This window comes from Lutra lutra, chromosome 14 (genome assembly GCF_902655055.1).
Source record: "Lutra lutra chromosome 14, mLutLut1.2, whole genome shotgun sequence".
Lineage (NCBI taxonomy): Eukaryota > Metazoa > Chordata > Mammalia > Carnivora > Mustelidae > Lutra > Lutra lutra.
Window position 1 is genome coordinate 24,827,113 of NC_062291.1, and position 21,217 is coordinate 24,848,329.

The following is a 21,217-nucleotide window of genomic DNA, read 5'->3' on the forward strand; positions in this document are numbered from 1 at the left end:
GGTTTTGAACACTTAAATGATGTTAGCTTTGCTGGAATCTATTGATACTACAATCTGTTGAAGCACTATATTACAGCATGTGCTGTTTTCTGAATTTCTAATCTAAATATCAGTTGCCTAATGTATGGAGTTCATTTACAAATACCAGGAAGTTCCCTACATCAAGTAAATTAACATGCCGGGCCACATTCTCTGGCTTCATTAGCAACTCTTCATGCCAGGGCTGTGTTCATACAAGTGTGAAAACCAGAACGATCCTTCAAGGCTTTTCTCCTGACCTGAATAATTTCTTCATCAGGGAAAAGGCTACACTCACTCTAATATTCCAGTCTTACCACCACAATCTATACATTTGGTATAACTCCATCTTACATGGACACCTTTTGGAATAATCGAACCATTAATAGAGGGAATAATACATCAAGGAGCCAGGCTAGACACCCAGATCAGGAGCGGTCAGAGTTATAGGTCATAGTAGATGGCTGAAGTTGGGGGCACGGGCTGGTGGCAGGAAGGAGGTACAGAAAAAAATCATAAAATTTGGCACCTTGTATGTCAGTAGACTTCTATAGCAGGGGGACATGGTGATAGAGTGATCTATGGACCACAGTGATTTCCTACATTTAATTATTCAATAAATATTTATTACTTTCCCATTATTTATCTGCTGCCTGCCAGGAAGTGAAGGGGGGAACAAAACAGACCAAGTCCCTACCATCAGGAGATCTTTGCTTATCGCTATTGTAGACATAAATAAGTGACATGAGAATGGTATATTTAAAAAAAACCTTCACACTTTTAAGCTGTCTCTACATGCCTGACACTGTGTAAGTGCTTTACACATACTGATTTAATCTTTACAAAACTCATGTGGTGGGTGAATACTATTATCCCCATTTTCTAGATGAGGACAGTGACCTTTGTTGTAGGACCACGTATGAATAAGCCTCCTCAGAGAGCTGCAGTTATGCCTTTTACTGTGTTTCAATATAGCTGGTGATATTTTGGTGCAACAAATTTTAAAATAAAATTTGTGCATTCTGTTTTTCACTCAAAATAAATGAACGATGCAAATTATGAAAACAGGTGTCTACAATCTGTAAAACAGAACACTATAGTCCCTATAGGACAGCTGTTCAGATCAAGCCAAAGCACCACTGGGTCTCTGCTAAAAGAGTAAGTTGGTACAGCTGTCTGATTCCTTTCATGAAAAGGATGGGGCTGATCAGAAATTAGAGCCACAGGGTGGACAATGAAACTCATCCACAATGGAATGAATATCTCATTCACCCAGGTTTGACTTTAAAATTATATCAGCCATGAAAATTATTTCACTGTCTTCTGTCGTGAGTAATCAGGCTATATTTAATTTTAATCATTAAAATGTAAAAATAATAAAAGCCACCAAAATAGTCTATAGTCAATTTTCTGATAAAGCAAATTTGTTTTTTCCTCCATTTGTGATTTAAATGGGCTCCAGAAAGTTTTTTGGGACTAAGTGTTAATTAAAAATATGGAAATGGATTTAAAGCACATTACAGCACACAGTGGAAGAATAATCACAAGAGATTTGTTCACACAACCATGCTCATTTCTCAATGTGTTTTTTAACTGTCTAGGTTATTGGTTGCTTTTCTGCATGTGCCTGTTCCTAGAAAAAAAAAAACAAAACTGTGATTCCAAAGAAAACAGTAATTACAATTACAACAAATGAGACAAAATGCTATTTGAGCGGGAACACGCAGTTTTAGTCACCAACAGCAAACTGGTGCTCCTATGCATTCCTGCTTACACAAATGAATTAAGCATGTTCTCAAATTTGTTTTTAAACCAAATGCCTTTTACATCTTTCCATCTTAAAAAAAAAAATTACAACCTCCATGTCTTACTTTTGTTGAGTTAATTTTGAATTATGCACAGTAGGGCTGTGAGGAATTGGTGAATAAATTCTTTCTGAAATTCCCTGACCACTTATGGTCAGATCCCTAGTGTGCATATATCATCTCACTTTTCTGATCCTATATTTTTTCACTTGTAAACCAGAGAGAAACATTCTTGGGAGTCCACAAAAAAACAAGCAAACAAACAAACAGTGGGGTTGCATTTGCTGCTGAAGATTAGGTGCATGGATTTTGAAGTTAAATAGATCTGAGTTCAAGTTCTGCCAGAATTTGCCATTCTCTAGTTAGTTGCGTGATCTTGGCTGAGTTACCCAAACTCTGTGAGCTTTAGGTTCTTCATCCAAATAATGAGGTCTATAAAACCTCTCTTCACAAGGCAGTATGAATTGAAGGACCTAATATTTATAATGTGCTTTCTAACTAGCTCAATGCCAGGCTCAGAGTAGATTCTCAATAAATGAGAGTTTCTTTTCTTCATCAGCAGTGTTCATTTTCCTGGATGGTGACCAGTACTGCCACAACTCCAGTGGGTACCATTCATATTTGTTTTGAGGGCTGGGGATGACAGGGGATGGCCAATGGAGAGCAATGTGAATCATGGACCCCGGAGTTGGGCAACTCAGAAAAATCTAGGCATTTTCTGATGTTAATATTACTTCCATTAGAAGCTGTGTAGGGAGAAAGTGGTATCCCTAAAGAATTCTCTAGAATTTTAAACTATACTGTGTAAAACAATTCTTAGTCAATTTAAGCAATGCAGTCAAGTCAGTGAGAGGTGGTTTTGTTGTTTGGCATTATGGTAATCAAGCGAATACTCTAGGATTCATTCATAACTGAGAAATACAGGTATTGCCCTGATGCAACAATAAACCATTAGATTTGCTTCTCAAGTGGTACGATTTTTCATGTTAACCTTCTAAAACTGAATCATAGCAGATCAAACAAGTTGTCAGCCCTGAAAATTCTTAAATGAATCGTTACCCTAATGGAATATTTAATACCTAATGAATGCTGCCTTTGTACAAAGACCTGAGCTAGGGTCCCAAGATGAATAACACGGTCTTTGCCCTCAAGTCGTTTCCACAAAGTGGTGGGAGACCAGCCCTGCGTAGCTGTAACTCAAAGTACATAGAACAAATAGTCTTCAAGGGGAACAAGCAAAATGCTCTGGCACAAGGGAGATCAAGGAAAACTTCACCGAGGTGAATGAGCTAGCCTGGAAGGGCAGATGTAATATTGATTGGCCAGGATGAGGAAGAAGTGCCCTCCCAGCGAAGAGGGCAGCATAGGCAAGACTCACAGCTGGGAAATCACCTCCATCCACCCTTCCTGGCTGACTGACTGGCTTTCTCTTTTCCCATAGCAAATGTTTATAGAGCACCCACTGTGTTGTAGGCACTGTGCGTAGTGGGAAAGTAGTAATGCGGAACGGCTGGAGTTAAGATCTCTGAAGGCAAGATCTTGGCTCTGGAAGCTACAGGTGGGTACAGTTAAGAAAAATAAGGAGGCAGGTATGACACGCATCACAGAGGTGCCCCCCAACTCTTGATTTAATGTTAGGGCCAAGAGAGAGGGAACAAATGAAGACAACCTCAACGTTTTGAGTCCAGAAACCAAGAAGTTGGTGATGTCCTTGAGAGAGAAAGAAAATGAAGGAGGAACTGGTTTGCAGAAGATAATTAAGTAGAAATAAATGGACAAGCTGCAGCCTGTCTAAGACTCCATAAGTACCGAGAGTGTCATCCAAATATCCTTCTACATCATGACAGAAAATACTGAATCTGAGGACCTGCACAGGCTGGCGACTTTGAGGCTTATTTAAAATAGAGAAAAGCCCACTTGAAATTTAGTAATGTAGGATATAGCATCTGTAACTGAACTAGAGAAGACCTAGCTTAACCCCCTGATTCTACAAATAAAGAAAACATGTTCCAGAGATACTCTCTACTGAGTGGCAGAGTCAATTCGGAACTCTGACTACACATTTAAGGGGGGGGGAAGGGGTACCAGATTTCTAAAACATTCAAATCTAAAATACAGATACCACCTAAATTTTTCAGAGTTGCCATGATTTCAATTTATTTTTAACAGATTATAGGTAAAAGGTGGAAGTGGTTTTCTTTGTTTTGTTTTGTTTTGCAGAAGTCTATTGCTGTGTGTCATTGTCCACAAATCCAGTTTTGTAATTAATTTCCAAGAATTCAGATTCCATGAAAAGCCTTGGAAACTTAGAGGACCTAAAGCTGTTCCTGGGAAGGAAAGACAAGACTCTTTTTAAGTTATAGAAATAATGACACCCCCAAGTATATAATAATGGGCTGCACGTCCTAGAAGGAGGGACCTGGGTGCTCCCTGAAAGAGCCCAGTTTCCAGAACGCCAGGCACACAAGAATAATCAACAGCAGTTTTCTCCCAAGCAAGAAAATCCTGCCCTGCTGATCAAAGAAGAATGACTACTGCACTTAAAGAACCAGTTAGTGGAGATTTTAAAAGGAGGGCTGGGGGAGGGATGGTGGAGGGAGTTAGGCTGAGGGGGAAATATTTATAACTGTGACATGTTTCCTTGTAATAATTTATGAGCCCACTGGAGAAAAAGGAAACACACAAACTATGAATAAAATATCCCAAATGTAAACATCATGCCTTCTGCAAATTTTCTTTAGTTAAAAATTAAAGTTGAGGTTGACTAAAGTAAATGACTACATTTTCGTGGTCTCTTATTTCCTTGATGCTAAGGGTTACCAACTGATTTACAACTTCCTGTGTTGTTTTTTAATCTATATTTGTCAGCACATTTTTAATGTCAGATTACTTAAAATAGACATCTTGGGTCTAAGAGGTCAGGAATAATAATATTATGTTGACTTTTCTAAAGACTTCATAGCACTCTACAAACATTCTAGTTTAGCCTTAAAAAAAAAGCTTTATATTTCTAAATGAAATTAATTTCAATATAGTTTTAAGAAATTTTTTGTTTGTTTTGGAGGGTTTTTTTGTTTTACCTTTTTTTTTTTTTTTTTACTTCCAACGGATGATGACTTCAGGACCGAAGTGCAAGTCAATTGGTATGCTTTGAAGTTAAGTAAATTACATGGATAGCTTTATCCAAATAGTTTCAGCCTCCTCTTACTTAGGTAATTTAAGCTGTGAGAATAACAAGAAGTCCATGAAAAGAGAAGAACTAGAACCAAAGACTTAGGGTTCCTTCATTTATTGTAGTTTCTCTTCTAATCATTATGACTTACTGTCTCAGATGATTTTCTGCAAATTCCAGGTACTTGTTCAAAAAGAGTATTCTCAAATATAAAGCCCATGAACTAATTTCATCTTCATAGAACCTATCATAAGATATAATTAGAATGAAACATATATAAAATCAATTTTTTAAATTTATATTTGAAAATTCAAAACCAACTTCTCAAAGCAGCAAATATAATTGCATAACTTGTCTTTATCATGCTGACTAATTTACAGACACTGATACTTAATTCTTGAAACAGGAGATAATTTCGAGTATTTCCTCAATTTTAAATATTAAAAACCATCAAGCTTTAAATAGAATGCCAGGATGAAGCTAAAACACATTTATCCATGATGAGAACTGTTTGAAATACTCTACACTGAGTTCAGGGATATCCTTTTCAGAGTGTAACTTAGCTAAACAAATACACTCTGAGTGACTTTTTGATAGTTATTTTCCAATTGTTTATAATACAACCAACCATACATTCCCTCTCTCACCCTAAGGAAGTTGCAAAATAAGGTCAATCTAAGAATCAAAGGTACAATGTTGAACTTAGCAGTTTGAAGAGGTTCGGTGTTCCAATTTTCACAAAAAGGACATGCTAAAAAATGTGTCCAATAGGCCCTACGTCCTCACCTTTGATGACATCTGTTAAAGGAAATCTTTTGGAAGTAAACTCAGTTTGGACAACCACGGGCCACACTGGATGCTGAAAAACAAAAGGCAAAAAGAGTGATATATTGGATGGGGAAGGGTGGAGAGGCAGTTTTTCTAATTTTGAAAGTTAGAGGTAAATGTCTCCTTTTTTAAATAGGTGGTTTGCCTTAGTCTCGATCATGTCACAGAACAACTAACTATGTTATGCTACCTAGGTCTCCAGAGAGAAGTTATTTGGGTCCAAGGAACTCTTCAAATAAGGTGGCATTGAATACATATTTGGTAATTTAAAGGCTGTAACTATATGGAAACAGGGTGACAGCATGTTCTTATTAACAAACTCTCCTCCATTAGCTGGACTCTTGGGGCAATGTTAATTATTTCATACAGAAATATCATGGACTGATATTCTCAATATGGCTACTCTACTCTTTCTTCAGTGCTGGCATTAGAAAGATGATCCTTTCAATAATAACAGTAATTATAAATAATAATAATACTACACCTTTGGGTTTAATAATACTTTCCCTTTGAAGAACTCCCAGAATTTTCATCCACATTATCTAATTTGTGCTTGAAACAATTCAATGAAGTAGCCAGGTAGCAATTATCATTATCCTACTCTTACAGATAAACAAACTGAGGCCTAGGGATTTTCTTAGCATCACACAATTAGGAATAGAGCCAAGTCTAAAGCCTATAATTCAGTGGTCTATCCTCCAGATTATTGCCATCTTTAGAAAATATCTGGGTATCTGAAGAACTGTTCAATCCCTCAGGAAATGTTTACACCAGAGCCAGATCAAAACATCTTTTCCTTTTAAATTGCATTTACACTACAAGAAGGTATTTTTTTTTCCAAATTCATTAGAGAGGATTTTGTTGTCTGAGGTCATTAAGATAGGAGTATTCAGATTTCTTTTCGAATTGTAATGTTGGCCTTAAGCAGAACTACGCTTGGAAATACTAGAGATGTCTAAAATACTCTGGAATCAGTTTCTTTAGTTATTTCACTTTTTTAAAAAAATTTCAAGCCCCAGTTATAACGAGAGATCTAAATAAAAATGGGCACAAGGTGTTAACTCGAGTGTCCTAGCCGGGCTGCAATTTGGTTTACTGTGGGCCTGCCAACTTAAATTCCTCCTTGCCACTTCATCTGGAATGGGAGTCTTCATTTCCTGTCCTAACTTTTCGTGGGTCACTGGTCACTGTTGAGGTGATCAGCATGTGGATCTGATGGTCTCAAAGCTCTGTTAAGTTATAGATGTTCAAACTGCCAGTGTATTGTGGATAAAAATAGAAGTTGCTATTAAATGTCTATTCATACCCTGCAGAAGCCTGGCAACATTTTGAACCTTTTCAAAATGTAAATACTGCATATTAAGCACAGGAAAGAAAATTAATGTGCTGCATTTGCAAATTTATTTCCAAGTCAAAAATGCAAAGGGGGAGGAGGACTCTTGTAGCAGAATTGATATTCTACATTTATGGGGTATATTAAGAAGTTTGTAATGGCCTGAACACAAAAGAAAACACTTTAGAAATGGATTAATTGAAGTTTCTCTGATAATCTGAGCTTTTGAATTTTCTCTCTTTTGATTTTAAATTTATGGCCTCAGTATGACATTACCAGAGTTTATTGCATTTTGCAGGTGGCACTCATATGTTGTTACTTTTTGTGTGGTATATTGTGGGCAATGGGTTACAATTTTTGTTAAAAATTTCCAGAACCACACATGTACCTCTTCATTAGACTTGCAAATGAGTAATGCCTTTTTTCAAGGGGAGAAAATAGTTAAAACATTACAAGAATTTTTGTGCCCTTTTTCCTCAGTATTGGAAAATGTTTGCAATAAAGTTTGCTTTTTGAAACTTTGACATTTTGTAGTAAGTTTTGATTTACATATGAAGTCATCATCTGACAATTTGAAACAAATGTCTTTTTAAAGCATACCAGTATTTTGTACGTATTTCTATCGCTCCAAAAAGGTTTAACAGATTTATCTTGCTTTCTGCTGTTCAAAACAGTGGAGAGTTGTCATTTCAATGGCATTTTTAATATCTTGAATATTTTAATAATTGGATTTAATAATTTAGTAATTGCCACCTTGACCATAGATTTTATCGGTACAACCACTATCCACAAATCCGCCCACACTTTTTTTTTTATAAAGATTTTATTTATTTATTTGACAGAGAGAAATCACAAGTAGGCAGAGAGGCAGGCAGAGAGAGAGGAGGAAGCAGGCTCCCCGCTGAGCAGAAAGCCCGATGCGGGGCTTGAACTCAGGACCTGGGATCATGACCTGAGCCGAAGGCAGCGGCTTAACCCACTGAGCCACCCAGGCGCCCCCGCCCACACTTTTTTTCAAAGAAAAATAAAAAATAAGTAACAATAAACAAAAACATTAAAAAAAAACAGGATAACAAAAACAGTAAGCCAGACTTTGTATTATCAATAACACAAACACATAAAATAGAAAAAGAAAGCATGAAGTAACACAGTTTTCAGATATAATTTTTATTCTTCTCAGACACAATAAAATCTGGAGCAGATTCTAATTCCTATAAGCATTCTTTAAGCCTACACTGACCCTGTACTTAGTTCCAGGAGGACTCAAAATTCCTATCACTTATTCCCATGATAGATGTCCATTTCATATTGAATATGTAAAATCTTAAAAGTATTCTAGTGATTTCATTTGGCTTATAAAGTAAAGATCTTGGATTTTTTAAAACCTACATAATGTTTCAGTGATGAAATTTTGTACTTACGAGTATTAAATTATGCCAAAAAGCCATTTACTTGATATTCTTTAAATACCATAGCACAATTCAACTAAAGCTCAGATTGTAGACCATCTTAAATAACACTAATGCAGTGTGCACGTAATGAACAATATAGCTAACTTAAGTTAATTTTCATGTAACAGATAACATCTGGGGGAAATGTATATTGGTAAGTTATGCAAAACTAATTTTCTAGCGACCACATCTGTAGATGTTATTTATTGTATGTTCACTTAACAGTCCATTATTCTGTTTAGAAATCTATTCTCTTCTTTATTAGAACTTTTAATGTACTCACCTTGGCTCAAATAGTCTGCTCATTATCAGAAAAAATATAAATGGCATTCACATGGAACAACATGATTGTTTTTATTATATCCATTTGTGTGCAAGCATTCAAAAATGGCAAGAGAAACACATTTATTGCTTTACATTCAAAGTAATATTTAGGGGGTATTTGAAAGTCAAGCAAAACCAATCATTTGGCCAAATGGATGTATGTGTATAATCAGAAACTCCTGATTTTTAATCTCAGCATTAGGCCTCAGGCAAGTCACTTAAAATCTTTTCCTTTGTTTCCTGCTCTGAAGATTATGGGTGCTATTCTCTTAGAGAAGAAGAAAGGGTGCTTGCTAAATCAGGATACCAAATAGGAGCGTTTTTTTAATAAACATACTTGATCCTTTTTCTGTTTTTATTTTCCTAGGTTTAAGAGGTAACATATTAGACTTTTGAGGAAAAAAATATGAGACAATTACAATGCTACAGGAATGTATAAAAATAGTTATAAAACTAGCTTTATTTAATTTGCCTCAACTATTCATAGACTTGAGGAAATTATAACGTTCTTTCAGAAAATCTAACTTAATAAAGCTGACCATGTCTTTCTGTTTTAAATAGATTTTATTACAGAACCAGTGATGTTGTAAAACATGAGGTTTTGTTAAAAAAAAATACAAAGGCCTAATTGTATTTTTTTAAGAAAGTATTGCATCAGACGGTTTCATTTAAACATATTTGCTAGCTCTCTGCTCTCACCACAATTATTGATTCTAATTTTCCTTAAACTTATTTTTTAAAAAGACTTCTTAATGGGGGGAAAATCACTATGATGCTTCTGGCACTAGGTTTATTTCAAACTATATATTTGACAGTATGTCTTCTTATTTACCCCCATCTAAAACTGGGGCATTTCTTTCCTTTGTAGTATCTTAGTAACAAAGCCAAATGTAACTCTTTGTGAAAGAGAAAAATGTGGCTATGATTTGGTTCACTGATAGTATGCAAAACACTCTGAAGAAATTCTCACCACAAGTTTTTGTGCAGGAATTAAATCAAATGAATACCTGTATGAGCTATGAGATATATTCATAAAAATCAAGCAAAAGAGGTTCTTGAGATAAACAGGAGTTCCACTCCACCAAAAAAAATAAATAAAATAAAAATGTAGGGCTGGAAGTGGCCCAGGTTCCCAAGTATGTACCCGATACACACACACACACACACACACACACACACACACACAATGCCAAAGACCAGGAAAACTGGGTAGTTGGCAAGTAGTTCAGATGAGCCTCGTAAAGAAATGTGGACCACAGAGGTGTGAGGGACGAAACTTGCCCACAAATGTGTCTCTTGCACTTAAGTGTACGATCTGATGGAAGAAAAGGCTTGATGGGGGAGGGGAAAATCTGTTACCACCAGGATGCAGAGGTGATCTGCTGAGAACTTCCATGAGAGGGTCAGAAAAAATTCGCAGAAAGTTCTAGCCTGTGTGTAGAAAAGCAGAGCTGCAAGACAGATTTGGCAAGAGCAGCAAAATAAAATTCTGCTTCAATAAAAGAAATATTTTTTTCTTTTTTTTGCTCATGCTTTCTTTCTCTGGGCATACAGTAAAAGCAGCAAACCCTATTGGGTTCCTTGCTCTCTGCTTTCCAATGGCTGACTCGCCACCACTTCCCCCAAATTCCCATTCCTCACCCTCTGTGAGAGTGTGCACCACTCATTAAATGCTTCATCATCCACCCTTGTCTCTGGATTCCCAAGTGCAGCTTATTTATTTTACTGATAATGTTGCAAAGAACACTAAATTATATTTAGCTGTTTCCTTTTCCAAGCTTGGTAAAATAAAGAGCAATATAAGGTGTGGGAGGATGAAAAACAAGCATGATGAAAAAAAGACACAAATAATTTTGTGGGAAGAAGAAAATGTTTGCATGTCTCATTTAGGGGAAAAGATGACTTGTGAACATGATGAAAGAAAAGAATTGTTCTTCCATATTTTTTATATTTCTATTAATGTTTAGTCAATTTAAGAAGAATAATCTGGAATGATGTCACCTAACAGAATAGAGATTAAGTGATTAATAATAATCAATAATTTCCAAGTACAGCAACATGATGACATGGATACTGAAAACTGCACAGGCTGAGAAGTCAGCACAGCAGGGTTTAACTCCCAGCCTGGGCCCTAGGTGATGATTTGACCTTAAGTCAACTATTTAATCTCTTGGTTTCCAAATTGCCTTGACTATTAACTTCTATCTAACACTTCAGTCTTTCTTTAGATTTACTAAGCAGCAACTTCCTATAAAATCGAACTAAAGTTAATAATATGAATTCAATATGAAATACACTGGGATGACCAAGCATTAGCTTAAATTTTCAGGACATTCCCAAACCTATCTAAATAAAAAATATTATAAATATTCAATTATTAATATTCATAATGTTTCAATCATTATGAAACATTACAACCTGTAAGTTATACATGATCACATGTTTAACATGCAAGTTAACTTGAAATATTGTGGAGAAGAGGTTGGATTATGGACAGTGGGGAAGGTATGTGATATGGTGAGTGCTGTGAAGTGTGTAAGCCTTACGATTCACAGACCTGTACCCCTGGGGCAAATAATACATTACATGTTAATAAAAATAATCAATCAAAAATAATAATTAAAAAAAAGAAATATTGTGGAGAAGTTAGAAATGAATGGATGATGATTTCCAGTTTTTCCAGGTCCTGGAGGATGGTAATTAGCTGGTGATTTTATGCATTTCCAGACTTTTGTCTTTAAACATGTATGTTCATGGTTTGACTTCGTCAGCACATGGTGGGTAGCTTTACCTCTAGGCCTCAAAAGCAAGCTCACTGTATAAACGAGAACATCAATGTACTGATGTACAGTGAGGAATTTAATAGGGCATGAAGATCAAAGCACTGAGCTAGGCACTTCTTTATAGATCAATGGAGATAGGAAGTCAAATTATGATCAAAATGTTGCTTGTTAGAATCAGAATTTTAACAAAACTAATTAAATGATTCAGATGTTTGCCATCATCAGTACGTTCCTCTCTTTCTCACCTCCAAGTCATGGTGGGATGGACACCACTTAAGTTGACTTCTTTGACTCCTATTTCTTCATTTCCAGTTTTGACCAACCATTGCCCTCCCTCAGTTTTGCACACTTGCTACACAATTCTGAAGTGCTCCTGGTGAGGTCTTGCCTTGCCCTCTGTGTTTTTGGTTGGTTTTGCAGATCTCCTCTCTGATTCATAGTATACTGACTTTATGCATTAACCTTCAGAGTCTTTATTGTCCTCATCACCAAGTTCTCGGTGGTCACTTTGCCATTGCCCCCAAGAATGGCCACACTCTGCTGAGTAACGTTGATCACCATTAGGCTGTTGGTAAATATTTCAAGAACCCAACCTCTGCCAGAACTGGAGAAGGTATACAAAGGATCTAAAGCATGGTCTCTACCTACAGAGAGCTTGTAGGAAACAGGAAGGGGACACTGATGCATAAAACAATTAAAGATCCAAAAAAAAAAAAACAATTAAAGATCAAGGCAGTATAAAATGAAGTCCTAAGCCACATAGTATAGAAAGAATAAGACATCGGGAAGAATAAAATGCTAATTATCAGATACAGAGAACAAAAAGCAACAGAGAACTAAGAGGGCAGTGGTGTCAAGAATTCAGAGGAGATAGCACTTAAAAGATAATAGACTTGGAACTATGTATAAACATATGCATACTTATGTAAAAATTTTATGTTACATTAATTATACATAATTATGTACATATATAATTATATAATTTTAATTAATTTAATTGATAATAGATATATGATGTATGTTATATAATATGTGCTATGTATTATATAGGTAATATATAATACATATATTATATAATATGTGCTATGTATTATATACTATATATTCATTACAATATATAGAGAGAGATGAATGAATTGGCCGAAATTGTGGTTAGTCACCAAAAGCTTTTTCATAATACAGCTCTTTTCTTCCCCTCCAGCAAGTGTTAGAGGTTGTCAAGCCTTCAGGTGGTCTCTTCCCAGATCCTCTAGAAGAAGGAATTTCATTTGATATTTATTCAACATTCATAGAGACACCCCCAAAACTGGATACAGAAATGAAGGTAGGTTTCCTTCTGTCTCTTAATTCACCTTGTTTCAGCATTATACTCTCTATGGGCAGGAGGAAAAAAAAAATGCTTTTCCATTGTCTTTCCCTCTGATTTTTCCCAGCTCAATATAAACATTTCTTTTAGGGTTGCCTAGCTGGTGGGCCAGCTGAGGATGGCTCAGCAATTTTAATCTCTCTACTTTCACTTTCCTCAAAGTAAGCACTGATTAGCGGCACCATGACTTGATCTGTCCTGATGCTCATGAATAACAGAAATGCAGGATAACATCCAATCAAAACCTTCTTCCAGAGTGACATCGTTCCTTGTAGAAAAGCACCCAGGAGAGGTCTGAGGGCACATATAAATCACGAATGTTCCAGAAGTCACTTAAGTGTGCTTTCCTTTTAATATTCCAGGGATTGGATCAAGAACAAGGCCCTGAGGAATCCCAGTCAGAAGCCAACACTTCCGCCGAGGATCCTTTAGTGGGTTTCACCATCAAGGATATAAAAGCAGTGTTGGATCAAGTCACAGATGATATTGTAATTGGCATTCAGGTACTCACCCTTGATAGTGTGCTCACTTACTTTATTATTACTGGTTAATTAGCCAGCCTGAGCTTTAATGTCTGTAAACACTACCCACACTCTGTGAGCAAGAGTGATACCTACCATGGAGGACTTCAATTTCACATCTCCACGTAATTCACAGTTGAGTCATCGGAGACTCAATAAGATCACAAAACAGATTCACCAATAGCACCTAGTGGTGGGGTGTGTTGCCAGTTTCCAAAGTCCCCCATCATCAGAACCCAAAAAGTAACACAGTAAAGACTCCATGCCTGTCATACTGTAAACATGGCTCATGCAAGAGTAAACCGAGTACAAACATGGAATTTCAACCACGATTCTTAGGTAAGTCTTCTCACCAAATTTGTAAAGAGAGGCCTTAAAATCCTTGAACTCCCTGTCAGGTAGTTTGTTCATTTTTTAAGTACCATTAGTAGCTAAGCCATGTTCACCAAAGGCTGCATGGAAATGGGGATGGGACAGCTATCCCGGTAGTTCACAGATCAATCAGTTTAACTTTATGTTTAATCTTTTTTTCCTGTCCAAACAAAACAAAAACCCATCTTTAACTGAACACAAAGACTTAACATCATTTTTCAGGCAAAATGGTTAAGTAAGTGAATTGCATATTTTAAGAAGATTTAAGATTTCTTGTAGAAATGACCATGAATCAATAGAACAACATACTACATGGTTAAAATATTAATGCATCTCAGGGAGGGATTTAATTTTTATCTGAAACATGAGATGATATATAAAAAGCACATCATATTAACAACTAATTTAGAGAGAGCAAAAGATTGGCTTGGCATAAGCATACCTTGTTACTTGTCTAATCATCAAACGTTAATGCACTATTTACATGAACATTTAATGATTTGATACGAACAGAATCAGCCAAAGTCCTCAGCTTAATAAGGGGTGTTTAGTGTTTACCAGAAATAGTGGTAGAACACGTTTTACACAAAGCTTTATTGTTAACAATCCCATGAATGTAATAACTGGTTACTGTGTGGAAGGGCAGAGTGTAGTTGAATTAAACTGAGTTCAGAACATATCTCCTTTTTAGACTTGATAACATTTCATCTAAATATAGTTTATGTATAATCATGGCCCTGGGCTCCTTTGCCATCCTGCAGCTCTGAAATTATTGCTGAGGAACTACTAGACAGTAATAGAATTGTTTGCAGGCCCCCAAAATTGAAAACATCTTTACCAAGGCCATGTTCCATGGAGTGAGCAGTATATTTTTAACTGTTCATTGAAATTTTTTTTAGCTGTTAGAGTTTGCAACACTTATTCCACTACTCTATAACAGAAAGAATATGATTACTGCATGCATGTGTTATTGTCTCTTTGGCCTGAAGCCAACCTTGCTGGCCCTGGAATTTCATTAGCTGGTTCATCTAAATGCAATTAGGCATAGAAAGGACTTAGACCAGAGGTGATGGGAGCAGATTTTTTAGGTGCCACGATCCTTTCCATTTTAAATGGATTCATGGACATTAATCTGGGCCAAATTACTGCCGATTTTCCAATAAAATGGCTTGATGATGTGGATTTATACAATGTCTCAAGATATAGCAAACCCATTTATGTCTTTTCTCTCAACAGTCCTGGTAAACTACATGAGAATGAGTCAGGCAGTTCCCTGATAAGTAAATTGGAAAATGATAGACATGGAAAGACTAAATCATTTATTCAGCATTTCCAGGGTCAGAAACTGTTGAAAGGCCCCGAATGGGAGCTGTGACCTGGATTCTAGTTCTAATCCCAGTGTTATCCACAAAAACCACACAACCTCTAATATCACAACCAGACTACTTTGGACTTTAATATTCCAGTGGTGTGGCACGATTTCAGTGTTTACCCTTGTGTCTTGGCCAAGTCCCAAGTTTAATTACTCTCTGCCTACCTAAAAATTTTCCCCTGTTTTAGATAGGTAGGTTATTTTCCCCTTCTAAACCCTGACTTCCAATGTTGCTCGCTCTTAAAACTGCAACATTCCTGTTCAAAGGTAGCCACATGTCAGTGGTCAGGGTAGGAACATGCTGACTGGCTGTAGGAACATTTAATGAATTAATATTTGCAAGATGTTTTCAATTTCCAATAGTTTTTTTTTTTCTCCTTTATTTAAGAGCCATGCTGTTATTATAATTTTTGGAAGAAAAGGCAGTAGAGAATTCATGTTTTTTTTTGTTTTGTTTTTTTTTAATATTTTATTTATTTATTTGACAGACAGAGATCACAAGTAGGCAGAGAGGCAGGCAGAGATAGAGAAGGAAGCAGGCTCTCCACTGAGCAGAGAGCCCGATGCGGGGTTTGATCCCAGGACCCTGGGATCATGACCTGAGCCGAAGGCAGAGGCTTAACCCACTGAGCCACCCAGGCGCCCCTGAGAATTCATGTTTTGAATCCAGTTTTTTTAGAGCTCCTTCTCCAGTGTGGTTTCAGGCATTTTTCACTTTCTATAATTCAGAAATTTCAGAGAATGTAGTATGAATCTTTAAATTTTTTATGTTAACCCACTTACTTTCCCATTGACGCACTTTATAGTTCTAGAGATTTATTAAGAATGAAGTTATCTTGGCCCTGAGATGTTAATTAAAATTATACTGAATAGAGCAAACATTTTAAGCTTATATAGTTTAGGTATTATAATTTTAAAGATACATTCAAAATGAAATTATTTTGGCCCTGAGTTGTATAATAAAAATTATACGCAATGGAACAAACTTTAATATATTTAAAGAATTACGTTTCAGAGAAATATGAATACCAACACTAAATTCTTGTATTAAATGTTGGCTGTTGGCCCTGTCCAAGCAACAGGGCAAAATAATGTAAAAACCTTGAGGGAAGTTTGCCATCTTGGGACTTGAGGTATTTTTAGGTCAACTTGAATTTCCAGGTTAGAAAAACTGAATGGGAGAACACCTCAAGGTAGTGGTCAGTGAGAGGATACTGAGCCCAGGTCATAGGTTTTCTTTTCTTTCTTTTTTTTTTTAATTAGGTCTTTTATTATTATTATTTTTTTAAGATTTTATTTATTTATTTGACAGAGATCACAAGTAGGCAGAGAGAGAGGAAGAAGCAAGTCCCCCTAAGAGCAGAGAGCCCGATGTGGGGCTTGATACCAGGACCCTGGGATCATGACCCAAGCTGAAGGCAGAGGTTTTAACCCACTGAGTCACCCAGGCACCCCGGTCATAGGTTTTCCATTCTTATCTTAAAGGCAACAGAAACTTTCCCTATGCTAGTGGTTGTGGGATAGCTAATCATCTGCTTAGCAGCATTTGAAGAATAACATGGAGATGTGGTAGACTAATGACAACCTCGTTCTTGACCAGAGCAGGAGGCTTTTCATCCAGGCTCTGCTGGTTGTACCTGAACTGAAGTACTGATCACCATGGTCTAGAGATCTGAGATGTACCTCCCCTTGTCAGGACACAATGCTATTTGGCACGGACCTTATCCTCACGAGCCTCCTCCCCCAAGCCCACACCTGTGTCAATGATTTTTGTTTCAGTGAAATACCAGAGAGGTCTCCGGGTTAATGTGCAAACACTGGTGACACAGTAAAACAGAAGCTGGTGTCCTTAGTTGAAAGAAATGAAAATATAAGTGGACATAGAACACATTAATTGAAAGTGGGAAGAGTTAATTAACTGCTTAGTTAGAGTAGTGTTTCTCAATCCTTTGGAATTGTGACAAGATTATTTCTTCAAACCATTTCAATTCCTATATCGTCTATTACGTTGCACACCAGAAAGAAGCAGGAGTAACATATTTTTAAAATATTTCACAAAGCCATACTACTGAAATATAACATTGGTGAATATATCAGAAAATTAGGAGTTGGAATTACAAATTTAAAAGTTAGCATGTAATGTTAACATACTTAATTTTTAACTACTTAATTTTTCAGGCAAGAACTAATACCCAAGGTGGCTAAGTGACTTATCCAAGGTTACATAACTAAATTAATCCACCTCCTAAACCAGTGCTCTTTCCACCTCTACTAAAACCATGACCAAGGGGATTAGTGATTTCTGAAAAATGACAGAGTTCCTTTGTAATCTGGAGGCCCATGTTCATTCTTCCTTGCCTCCTCACCCAACCACCAAGAAAGGAAGAAGGAAAAAAATGAGAAACCAGAGGCCAGAGCCTCAGGTAGGGCTTGATAAAACTTGAATTGGGGCACCTTGGTGACTCAGTCAGTTAGGTGTCTTACTCTTGATTTCAGGTCAGGTCATGATCTCAGGGTGCTGAGATGGAGCCCCTTGTCAGGACTGCACTCAGCAGGGAGTCTGCTTGAGAGTCTCTCCCTCTCCCTCTGCCCCCACCTCACGCATGCATTCTCTCTCTCTCTTTCAAAAGTAAATAAATCTTTTTAAAAAATGATAACAATGAAAAAAAAACTTGAATCAAAAAGACAGATACTCACATAAGGATCCAGAATTGTTAACATCAATGATCTTTTCAGAAATGTTGATTCTTATCATGAAAGTGAAACAAAGTCTTTATCTGATAAGGTAACCAGGGTGTACACTTCAAAACTATCTATTACAGTTACACTCATAAATAAATAAGAATGAAAATTTATATGTAGCCCAAAACAGTATTTGATTTTTTTAAATGTATTCTGTATAAATTGAAATAACAGAAGTTTCTCAAAATGCAGTAACCCCGAAGACATCAAATTATGTTATAGATGTTAACATTCTAAACTTCAAATTGCTTATTAATAGTTATGTGTATGAACTACTCCTAGTACGGTCGTAAACGTTTCTTAAATCACCTAAACAAAACACCAGTTTTGCCACATCAGTCACCACTGGCTTCTCGATACATAATTTTATTATTTGTCATGAAAAAGGGAAGACATTTCCGGGACTACTAATGTTCAGATAATGTGGAAGGATTTCTGGAATTGTGCAGGTAGTAATGTCAGCCCACAGAATATCACTGCCAGAGGCTAAATGCTATCACAGCTGCAGCAAACACTCAAACCTGTCAGCAATCACGTACTTTTTTCTACCCAAACTGTACCACAAAGTGGCATAATTCCAAGAGTTATAATGTATGATGAATATTCTTAATTATGAGAGCTGTTCTAATTGTGAGATTATTTGTGTTGTGATTTCACAACAGAAGCTTTCTGAGATCTCATTTAGAAGGTATTACACAGGAGACAAAAACATCATGGCACAGGGGTGGGGGAACCACGACACCGCACTCACTGAGCCCAGAGCAGTTATTCTGATTCAGTGCTTATTGGTAAAGTCTGTCTGAAAATACAGATAAATTATCCTATCTCCCAACACAAGGCTATGTGAAAAATGGCTGTCCAAATACCACTTCCTGTTCACAGCAGCCATGCTATACGTCGGGAATGTGCACAGAAATATGATAAAGTTTATCACATCACTACAGGCTGAAACACGGCTCTGTCTGCAAAACAGGAAGGTGTGTGAGGGATAATGTCTGTCTTTAGGCACTATAGTATGTCAAAACCACAAAGACAATGTGCAGCAAAAGATAGCTCCATCATAACCACTTTTTTATGATTGTCTTCACAGACCGAGATAAACGAAAAGCTGCAAATACAGGAAGAGGCCTTTAATGCAAGAATAGAAAAATTGAAAAAGGCCTGAGGACCCAGTACAAGGAGAGCGATGCTAAACTTCACAGAAACAAACACAACCAGCCAGAATAATAGACCCTCCTGAGCAGCTGAACTCCTTCATTTTGTTGGGAGAGGAAAACCAAGACCCACATTTTATTACCTGAAGTAATTAGAAAAGTACTGGCCCCCATTTTGCTATCTCCTGTCCCATAATAACCTCCAAATTTATGGCACTAAGGGTAATAAGGACATTTTGTATACAAGAGTTTGGAGAATTATATATAAAAATACAATTACTTTTACGGTACTCCTTTGACATTTTGACTAATAAATGCTATTCATCTTCAGGGAGAATGAAGCCAACTTTTTTAAATAAGGAAAAATAATAATAATTTTATCCATATTGACCCAGTGAGCTGCTGCATTACTGGAGCCCTGTGAACAGATACGACACTGCCAAGGAAAAAACATGCTAAACAATAGTAATTAAAATGCATATACTATGGGTTTTTTTCTCCCCCTTAAATCACTTGGTTTTCTTATTTAAACGTTTCAGTGTGAAGCCAATTTTCTGAAATTATATAATTCAGTTTGAAGCACTTTAATTTATTCTGTACTGTATTTGTTATTTCTAATCTTGTTACTCTCCCAGGAGAATACATGACCTATATAAAAAGAAGCAATGTATAAATGGTTATTAAAGACCAACCTATATATAGATTGCAAAAATCTTAAATACAAATCAAATTCACAGAGCTCTTAAAATTAGCTATTATATTGCAGTAGAATGATTGAAAACATCTCAAGCCCTTAAATACGCTTAGTAAAATATGATTTTATAAGATAAATATCCATTTGCCAACTGATTGTTTCAGGTTGGATAAATTAAAATAATAGCTAGCTAGATCCTTTCCAAATTTCTTAGACTTCAGAGTATCTGAGAATGGAGAGCATTACTAGGAAGGGGAGAGTTCCTTCAAGAACTTTCTCGTTTAGGAGCGCCTGGGTGGCTCAGTCAGTTCAGCGTCTGCATTTGACTCAGGTCGTGATCTCAAGGGTCCTGAGATGGAGTCCCACATCAGGCTCCCCGTTTAGCTGCTTCTCCCTCATCTTCTGCCTGCTGCTCCCCTTGCTCTCTCTGTCAAATAAATAAACAAAATCTTCTTTAAAAAATAAATTTTGAGTTGATAAAGGAATATACACACTCAGTTAAAGACAATGACAACAAAGTGTAGACAATGAAAAATACATTTCACCCAAGCTGGGTACCCCCATTTCTCTCCATATGAGGCAAACATGGCTTCCAGTAAATTCTTTTTTTTTTAAGATTTTAAAAATCTTTTTAAATAATGCTGAGTTTGGTCCCAGGACCCTGGGATCATGACCTGAGCCAAACGCAGCCATTCAACTGACTGAGCCACCCAGGCGCCCCCCAGTAAATTCTTCAGGAAGTATTTTTTATCCATTTAAATAATTGGATACTTGCATAGAGTGATCTTTAAAAAAAAACAAAACGTAATTTGTATTGTTCTTTACATGGCTCATTTCATCAAATAATATATTTTGGAGATAATTCCCCATCAATACATTTTAATGACCATACAATATTTCATTTTATCAGTTCCATAAGTTTTTAAACTAGTCCTATTGATAAACTTTTTATTGCTTCCAGTAACTTACCAGCACAATGCTACTTTGCCATTTTTATGAACATGTATGATTGTACCTATAGGATGAATTCCTAGAAAGGAAAATTTCTAGGTCAAATTTAATGCCTTTCAAATATATTTCATGAACAGTGAAATGAGAATACTTATCACTACATTGTTACCAACAGCAAGCATTGGCCAGTTTTTTAATCTTTGGTATTCTCATAAGTAGAACATAATGTCACACTGTTGTGTTAATTTGCTTTTATCTTCTTATTCCACACAGATTGAGCAACACTCATATGTTTATAAGCAAGTGTGTGTGTGTGTGTGTGTGTGTGTGT

At 36.4% G+C, this 21,217-nt stretch overlaps 1 protein-coding gene across 1 annotated transcript in view; it reads left to right on the forward strand.

The window, feature by feature from the left end:
• Positions 1-20,290, forward strand: part of CABCOCO1 (ciliary associated calcium binding coiled-coil 1) — a 123,986-nt gene extending 103,696 nt beyond the window's left edge. Inside the window, exons 6-8 of the mRNA XM_047703443.1 lie at positions 12,916-13,038; positions 13,443-13,583; positions 19,178-20,290. Coding sequence (XP_047559399.1) covers positions 12,916-13,038; positions 13,443-13,583; positions 19,178-19,252 — 339 coding nt within the window. The 3' untranslated portion in view covers positions 19,253-20,290. The remainder of the gene's footprint in view (positions 1-12,915; positions 13,039-13,442; positions 13,584-19,177) is intronic.
• The last annotated feature ends 927 nt before the right edge of the window (positions 20,291-21,217 follow it).